Below are 9,842 nucleotides of genomic sequence, written 5' to 3' on the forward strand. Positions count from 1 at the left end.
ACAGTGAGAACACTTGGACACAGGAAGGGGAACATCACACACTGGGGCCTGTTGTGGGGAGGGGGGAGGGATAGCATTAGGGGATACACCTAATGTAAAAGACGAGTCAATGGGTACAGCACACCGACATGGCGCATGTATACATACGTAACAAACCTGCACGTTGTGCACATGTACCCTAGAACTTAAAAGTGTAACAAAATAAAATAAAATAATGACCTTAAAATAAAGACTTTATGTAGTAAAATACAACTTCTTTCCTGATTGTTTTGAATCAAATAGAATGAGAAGAAATGGGCAGCTTTTATCTTAAAGGTAAGAGCCATTGGGAGTAGATTAATAAAAGCATTTCTAGATGATGAAGTTTGAGAAAATGTTAGAAAAATCTAACAGTGGGTATTACGTATATCAACTCATGATGCCAACAGAAAATGTATTATTGTCAGTTGTTTCCTTCGATGAATGGATTAGAAATGCAATGTGTGTCTCTGTGTGTGTGGTATGGCGTACTGATGCACACATTTTCAGTGTGCTACTGTATGGCATATTTATATTTAGAATTTCTTTTTAATATCCTCTTTCCTAGAATCTGAGGTGGTTTATTTTGATGGACAAAGTGCTCTGCTGTACAAACTTGATAAAAAACCTTTAAAACCAGTAAGGGACGTTATTTCTTTGAAATTTAAAGCCATACAGAGCAATGGAATTCTACTTCACAGAGAAGGACAACATGGAAATCACATTACTCTGGAATTAATTAAAGGAAAACTTGTCTTTTTTCTTAATTCAGGTAAAAAAAATACTTGAACTTTTATACCGGTAGTTTAAAAAAATCTGTTTACATGAAAGTACATTTGTTGGTACCCAATCTTTTCACAGTTAGATAAAATGACCATATAATTCATCATCTAAACCAGAACACTTTTAAGAAATAAAAAATACACAAGTGATAGTTACCCTGGGACAGTAAGCGCAAAGTAGAACTGCAATGAACAAATGTAAATGAAAGTTTAAGAGCATTACTAACAGATGCATGTAATATGTACATATCCTAAGTATGATTTCTGTAAACAGCCTATATTTTGACAGACTATGCAAGAAGATCACCATATGTGTGTATAATATATATGTAATATATGATTACACATATCATAAAGACAAGAATAGATCATTATAAAATTATGAGATAATGCTGATAATGAGGCTCTAAGAAAAAATATTTGCAGTGTAAATATAAATGTCATGAGTAATAGAAAAAATAAATTACTAAGAAAAATTTCAACGAAGTGTAGAATTGAACTTAAAGAAGTAAAAACTGTAAGGATGTTGTGTTCAAGATATGGAGAAAGTGAGAAAACAACTCTGTAAGATGGAAAGTTGGATGCAAACTGTGATGCTCAACTAGAAAAGGGAAGCCATGACTTTGAACAGAAATAACTGAGTGTTGTTTTCCCTCTCCTTTAAGGCAATGCTAAGCTGCCTACCACTATTGCTCCTGTGACCCTCACCCTGGGCAGCCTACTGGACGACCAGCACTGGCATTCTGTCCTCATTGAGCTCCTCGACACGCAGGTCAACTTCACCGTGGACAAACACACTCATCATTTCCAAGCAAAGGGAGAATCCAGTTACTTGGATCTTAATTTTGAGGTTCTTATAGATATATAGTTTAAATTAAATATAACCTGAAAAATAAGCTAACTGCATAGAGAAATGCCATTTTATAGTAATTCGTAACTAAGTTGACTAATAGTAATAGGTATGTCTGTCCTGGTACTATGAAACTGTTTATGCCTTCTAATAGGTCAATTTATTATTACAGATCATCTTTTCCACCTTGAAAGGAAGTAAACAGTCAGTGTTAGGTTTAGGAAATCTACAAATGAAGAAATATCAAGGCAGCAAGCAATGTTATTAAATGTACTCATTTGGATACATTTCATTTGAAATTTCATCTGGTATATTACACTTGTTGTTTGACTATGCAGATTCCTGGGGGATTTTTGTCTTGTCTTGGTGCAATCCTAACCAACATAGCGTTAACTAGGACCACTTTGAGAAGTTAACAAGATATACACCAATAGATATATTAAATAACAAGAAAGTCAGAAGCTCACATATAAACAGTTTCCTGATATTTTTTAAGGCATTAATTCTTTTTGCAACCCATTGCCCATATGCGTCTAAGCTATACTGTTAAATAGCATCTATTCTTCCCGTCCTTCACAGGACACCTTAAAGTGTATGAAGGATCAGAACAAACCAGAAAACCTATGATATTTAAGTGACTTTGGCATATAATATTAAACTGAAGATACTAGTCCTATATCAGATTATTCAGTTTTATTACTTTAACCATGTAATAGCAAAAGATAATATCTAATGCAGAAGTTGGCAAACTATGGGCATCAGACCAAGTTTGGCCATTTTTAATAAAAAAAATTAAAAGCCTGTTTTGTTCAAAAGAGAAAGTTTTATTGGAACAGATTCTCTTTATGTATTGTCTGTGGCCACATTGGTACTCCAGTGTCAGAGTTGAGTATTGCAAAAGAGATCCTCTGACCTACAAAACATAAAATTTACTACATGGCTGAAAAATGTTCGATGTAGTAGAAAATGTGTGTTGACTTCTTCCTTTAAGTTTGTTCAGAACTGTCTGGTGCCAGAAATAAAGGTATAACAGCTGCCACTATGATAGAACACTTCATTTGGAATTAGCAAGCATGGAAATATAAGATATTGGGAATGGATTTGTGACAATTAGTACTAGAGCTGTTAATTATAAATGCTTTAAACACGTAATCCGAAAATCACTAAACAATGTTATTTATGTCATTTTTCTTTCTAAGATCAGCTTTGGGGGAATTCCGACATCCGGAAGAGCATGGGCATTCACACGTCAAAGCTTTCATGGGTGTTTAGAAAATCTGTATTATAATGGAGTGGATGTTACTGAGTTAGCCAAGAAACACAAACCACAGATCCTCATGATGGTAAGGAAGCCTAATGGGAAAGAAAGAAAAGAGGACATTTTATCATTTGTATTTAAAAATTATTCATGTGAAGTCTCCATTTCATATAATATTTTGAGAATCAACTCTTACTTTAACAGCTGCCCATTTAATATAGTAATTTATTTTTATTTATTTATTTATTTTTGAGACAGAGTCTCCCTCTTGTCTCCCAGGCTGGAGTACAGTGGCACAATCTCAGCTTACTGCAACCTCTGCCTCCTGGGTTCAAGCAATTCTCCTGCCTCAGCCACCTGAGTAGCTGGGATTACAGGTGCCCGCCATCACACCCAGCTAATTTTTGTACTTTTAGTAGAGATGGGGTTTCGCCATGTTGGCCAGGCTGGTAACGAACTCCTGATCTTAGGTGATCTGTCCACCTCGGCCTCCCAAAATGCTGGGATTACAGGTGTGAGCCACTGTGTCCGGCCAATTTTTTTTTTTTTTTTTTTGAGATGCAGTCTTGCTCTGTTGCCCAGGCTAGAGTGCAGTGGTACAATATTGGCTCACTGCAACCTCTGCCTCCCGGGTTCAAGCCATTCTTCTGCCTCAGCCTCCCGAGTAGCTGGGACTACAGGTGTATGCCACCACGCCCAGCTAATTTCTTTTAGTAGAGACGGGGTTTCGCCACATTGGCCAGGCTGGTCTCGAACTCCTGACCTCAGACAATACACTCGCTTCGGCCTCCCAAAATGCTGGGATTACAGGCATAAGCCATCATACCCAGCCTAATATAGTAATTTTTTATTATGCATACAAAGTTATAAAGTAAATATGCCTCTGGGGACATAGTTGTTTCATTTTTAAATGAAATAAAATAACTTTCTATTTTTACATGGAAATCAGAATGCATATGTCTCATGTGTTTTTGGTGTTATTATTCACAGGAGACCAATTATTTTGCAATGGCAATCCCTAATGATCTATTCCCTAGTCAACTGGAAATACTTCCAAATCAGTTAGTAAACTTCTTTCAATGTTTAAAGTTTGAAATATCTAAGCTGAGGTTAAAGGGAAAGCTCCTGTTTAGTTGTCAGTGTCTCTCAGAGGCACATCATGGGAATATTCATTCATATTGTTGTAAAAATGTTTCCTTTCCTGTTTTGTGCTGGAGGAGTCGGCTCATGGGTTGTAGGACCAAAACCTGAAAACATCTCTGACTCTGTCACCAGGCCACACGATGAATACATCACTTAGGTTAGCATGAGAAAAAGGGAAAAACAGCTGTGAAGCCCATGAACTTTCCAAGAAGGTAAAGGAGGAAAAAAAAAACAAAGATGGGTTTGAAGTCTAAGTTCTACTATGAACAGCACCATGCTGAGATCATAAAAATGAAAAATACCATCAAGATACATGAAAAAGGAAACACCAAAGGGAACAGTGATAACAAGACTCCACAGAGCACAGCTTCCTTTGACAAGATGAAAAAGAACTGAAAAGAGGAAGGAGATAAAGAACAGCAGCCCTCTACCTAAAGTTTCTGTCCGTGGAGAGACTGACATTTAAGTGCTGCTTAACTGGAAAAAGAAAAAAGGCCCGGTTATTGAAGTTGGCTTTATTGGAGATGCGTTACTCAGATACAAATGCAAAGATGTGTTTGGCCAATGGGCATCCGTGTGAAGAAGCCTAACCTAACACATTCTGAACATTAAGCTACCTTTTATCTGCCAGTCCTTGGTGTTCAGAAGAATCCCTCCTCGTCACCCTAACTTCTATGTGGCTATTTCCAAATATGCTGTCATTGAGGTGAATCAGAGTGAGTTGGGCCTTATGACACAAGGAGACAAGACTATTTGAGGAAAATAGACACAGGTTTTCATACACATTTCATGTTATTCTGAATTACTGATGGGTTCACTGATGGAATTATTAATTGAGCATAGCCAGTAAGGAGAACCACAGTTACACTGGTATTTCTGGGTTCTGGATATCATCCTCAAGAAAACTATTTACTAATTACATTGAATGAGGTTATTTAAATGTGTAAGGTTCACACAAAAACAAAAAGACAATTCATTCCAAATTGTGCATATGGATATATAATGTTAATTATGGGAATTCCATTTTGAGAATTACTACAATTTTATGTGTTCTGTATAATGGTAGTTCCAATATATAAAAGGAAAGTAGTTGTTCCAATATATAAAAGGAAAACATTTAAAAATATATTTTGTTGGCAAAATCAATTGCCAGAATTCATTCAGTCGACTAACAAGCACTCCTCTGTGGCAAGAAGCCCCGCCTCTCTGTTGTAGCAGGCAGGTACCCGCGTAAATGATGAGGTCAAGAAATATGCAGCTGATAAAAAGATAAAAAATATGGAATAGCCCAGTGATTAAATGTGTACTACAGATCAGCGCCAATTACTTGTAAGCTTTTGGTATTCAATTCGTTACAGCAAATGTTTTCTTTTTAAATTTTCTTCTGCAAATGTTTTCTTGTAATGAAAACTATTTCCCATTCAGCAGAATTATAAAAATAGTCAAGAAGAAATGTTCTGATTGATGTATACAGTTATAGTGTATATTAAAGATTATAATGAAATAACTGAATTATATCCATTTCTAAAGTACATTGTGGCAGAATTTTTTTTAAATATCATTCAGTTTTGAAAATTGCCGGGCGCGGTGGCTCAAGCCTGTAATCCCAGCACTTTGGGAGGCCAAGACGGGCGGATCACGAGGTCAGGAGATCGAGACCATCCTGGCTAACACGGTGAAACCCCGTCTCTACTAAAAAAATACAAAAACTAGCCGGGCGAGGTAGCGGGCGCCTGTAGTCCCAGCTACTCCAGGAGGCTGAGGCAGGAGAATGGCGTGAACCCAGGAGGCGGAGCTTGCAGTGAGCTGAGATCCGGCCACTGCACTCCAGCCTGGGGCACAGAGCGAGACTCTGTCTCGAAAAAAAAAAAAAAAAAAGAAAATTGCTTTACCCCGGATCAGTGTGGTTCTTAAACTTGGCTTTGTCTTGGAGTCACCAGAGGAGATTGAAAAGATACCGTTACCTGGATCCACCCCCAGATACTGGGATTTTAATTGGTCTGCATCTGCATCTGACGATTCAGCTGTTTAGCTAGGTTTGAGAGCCACTACCCTAGATTATCTGTCTTGCTCCAGTAACATTCTTTTTCTAAAATCATCTATAGTATGTTAATATAAATAAATCCATGGAAATTCCAAGTAAAATCAGAATTGCTGGGGTTTTTCTCTGGAACTGAAATTCCTGTGTGTGAATAATGCCCAAGAATTGCTTATTCCTTTCACCAGCCAAACAAAGCAAGACAAAAACATTAAAAAGCCCAGTAAGATGTTGACTTACCAGATATTAAAACATACTAAAAGCTGCTATGCTAGAATCAGTATGGTAGTGGATGGGAATGAAGAAGTAAGAACAAAGTCAAGATCTCAGAAAGATCCCAGTTTATGTGCAAAGTTATTAGTAATAAGGAATGTGGCTCAATTCAGTGGAACAGGGATTATTTCAGAAAATTTGCCGGAACAAACAAGTGTCCATAAGGCAGAAAATAAGAATGATCACTATCTTATACACACTAAGAATATGTAAATTAAGGAGGAGGAGAAACCAACCACAGCAATCTTAAAGAAAATCTATGAGATTGTAGGACTTAAGGTAGTATGAAACTTTCTTAACAAAGACTGGAAACTCAGAAGCTGTAAAATACAATAGAGACATAATTGGCTATATAAAAATCAATGTTTGCATGCTAAAAATACTATATGCAAACATTGTATATAACTATTAGATCTGAAAAACATTTGAAAGACTGTCAAATACAATTTTCCAACAGCTAAAAATATGACTCATGCAAATATCAAATAAGCATGTGTCAAAGATTTAGTCAATTCATTAATTAATGAGGGGACTAGTAAAATAGTAAGCTGGTTCGAAGGAGATTTTGAGGATTGTGTAGGGAAGACCAAATGTTGCTCAGGAGAAAGACTGAGAGTATGAAAATGTCCTGTTATCTGCTGTATCCTCAGGGCTAGCACAGGGCCTGGAAAATAGTTGGCACTGATTAAACTCCTGTTGAACTAAAATTATATTGAGACTCCTTTACTAATGCTGAAGAAGTAGAGAAGTGGAGAATTTCTTACATACACACAGAAAGCCACATGGATGTCTGCCCAATTATAATAATACTTATGCTGAAAGAGAAGAGAAATGTCATTCACAGATTTCGGCTTTAGCAGACAGACTAATTTATAAAATCCTGGATTGATAAAAAGCCTTGTATATCTTTGTAAAATCTGGCTTTAATTAGATAGAAGCACCACCTGTGAGGCTGCTCAATGTGCCCTTTTGTTTGATTTACAGGGAAATGTGTCCTTCTCATGTCCACAGCCACAGACTGTCCCTGTGACTTTTCTGAGCTCCAGGAGTTACCTGGCTCTGCCGGGCAACTCTGGGGAGGACAAAGTGTCTGTCACTTTTCAATTTCGAACGTGGAACAGGGCAGGACATTTGCTTTTCGGCGAACTTCAACGTGGTTCAGGGAGTTTTGTCCTCTTTCTTAAGGATGGCAAGCTCAAACTGAGTCTCTTCCAGCCGGGACAGTCACCAAGGAATGTCACAGCAGGTAACAGTTGTATTCCCATAAACCTGACGTATCCACATGAAATCATTTGGTAATGAGTCAGTGAGGCAGTGAGATGCTCGAAGCCCCCACTAGAGGAAGAGATTGCTGTTTCCTTTTAGACTGTTCCTGTGTGGCACACACAGCCGTCACCAAAGTGTTCTTTTGACCAAAATGACTATATATGAGAAATATGAAATGCATATTTCTGCAGATGTACCTTCCCATATACAAGGAAAATATGTAATACACTTAAGCTCCATTTCCTGACAAACATATACCAGCCTCCATCCCAAAGAACTAGGGTCAGGACCTCAGGGAACAGACAACACCCAGTGGCACGTTCCTCTCCTGTCCTCACTTCTTTCCCTTCTCTGCCCCGCCTCTCCTCTTAGGGTCTGTGCACAAATATTCTATACACAGTAGGCAATTGATAACTATCACCTTACAGTGAAAGATGCTGGCAAATACCAAGAGTTCTTACTCTTTTTTGATGGCTGATTAGTTTTCTGGGATAGCCTAGCACCCTGGAAGAATCTCAGCTCCTCCACTTACTGCCCTTCTGAAATGCAAATCACCAAGCCTCCTGAGCCTCAGCTGTTTTCACTTGTGAAATGGTAAACCTCAGATCTCCTTTGCAGGGAGAACAACAGGAAGGAAGTCTGATTTTATTAGCACAATGCCCACCCCACACACAGGCCTCTCATCCCCACTCTCCATCAGGGCTTGTTTTTGTTGGGCAAATGCTTTGCCATCCCTGCTAGGTTAGGGGCTCAAATCCCACGAGGCTGGACTGAGTAACAGTAGATGGGAACTAATCTCACATGCAGTCCGATGTGGGCAAGTTTGTAACTACAGAGCTGCTGGATTGTGATGACTGGATTTGCACATGGGAGGAGCGCTGGGTCCTAAGTAGACACTGTGCCTAAACTGGCATCAGAACCAAATGGGGACTTTAAAAATAAAAAAAAAAAAAGCGTGATCTGAAAAAGAAGAAGGCACAGATGAAGAGGCTGACTTCCGCTTGAGACCAGGGGATTGTCATGCTCAGAAAAAGATTCCTTTTGGCTGTAAGAGGCACACGTGACTCCACTGCTGTTAAATGTTGTGGTATGAAAGCAAGACCTGTGAAGAAATTCAGAGGGCGGGGCCTTATCTCAGTACTTCTGGAACAGTCAGGCAAGCCCTGGGTGTTAGAATCTGTGGCCACGTCACACAGGTGTATTAGGGGAGAAAAAACATATTCAGAGGGGATGTATTTTTTTTATCGTTTACAAATGCAAACCTATTTTCCATTTCTTCACGAAAAAGATTTTTTCCAAGAAAGGTTAAAATTCTAACCCACACACAGATACAAAATGAACATATGTCAGAGGTTTTCTTTAACTCATTAATTAATGAGAGAACCAGTGTTAAGGAAATAAGATAAAATTGCCTACCAACATAGTGAATCAGTTTCACAAGGTAGAAGAGAAATAGTCTTATTATGGAATAAGTATTAAGCCAGACTGTGATGCACATTTCAGGTAATCGCTAATGTGATTGCAAAGACAAATTTCATCCATTTCTGTAGCCAGACGGATACAACCCATGACATACGTGTTCTAAAGATAAAGGACAACTTGTCCTCAAGTATGAGGACTTGACAGCACCATTTTGCTACACAGCCCATCTTATATTCACCTGGTAACTGGGGAGGCACACTGCTTTATACACAGGAAAACGAAACTCCTTCATGTCTCTTTGACAAGTGGAGCCAGGCACCTATGTTAAACTCCCAGGGAGATAAGCAGTTAGCAGCACTACCTTTCTTGATGTTTACATTTCAAAGAAATGTCTCCAAGGTCCTGAAGAAAAACACTCTGGAAACAAGAAAGAGGCTAAATAAGGTTTTTTGTTGTTGTTATTTTTGTTTGTTTGTTTTAAGATTTTAAAGATGTACAATTACAAGTTTTCTGAAAGAAATGCTCTAAGGAAAAAAAGTGAGTGAAAGTGTGTATCCCTTTTAGCACTAACAAAGTTTTTGTTTGTTTGTTTTGGTTTGTGTTTACCCTTACACCAGTAAGGCCAGTTGAAAGAAGTACCACACATTTATAGTCAGAAAGGAGATGCTGAGATGCGAACCTAGCAGAACTTGTCAGTATCCACAGGGAAGGGCCAGTCCCTTCCCTTCCCTGTCCACACCGGGCATCTCTGTGGACAAGCGTTATTTCCCTGTCCACACCGGGCGTCTCTGT

The 9,842-nt window shown here is 38.4% G+C and overlaps 1 protein-coding gene across 1 annotated transcript in view; it reads left to right on the plus strand.

The window, feature by feature from the left end:
* The first annotated feature begins 592 nt into the window (after positions 1-592).
* The window catches only part of LOC111528100 (contactin-associated protein-like 3), a 100,051-nt gene continuing 90,801 nt past the window's right edge, over positions 593-9,842 (plus strand). Inside the window, exons 1-4 of the mRNA XM_031934086.1 lie at positions 593-790; positions 1,466-1,650; positions 2,850-2,993; positions 7,347-7,608. Of these exons, the coding sequence (XP_031789946.1) occupies positions 2,988-2,993; positions 7,347-7,608 (268 nt within the window). The 5' untranslated portion in view covers positions 593-790; positions 1,466-1,650; positions 2,850-2,987. The remainder of the gene's footprint in view (positions 791-1,465; positions 1,651-2,849; positions 2,994-7,346; positions 7,609-9,842) is intronic.

This window comes from Piliocolobus tephrosceles, chromosome 14, assembly GCF_002776525.5.
Source record: "Piliocolobus tephrosceles isolate RC106 chromosome 14, ASM277652v3, whole genome shotgun sequence".
NCBI lineage: Eukaryota > Metazoa > Chordata > Mammalia > Primates > Cercopithecidae > Piliocolobus > Piliocolobus tephrosceles.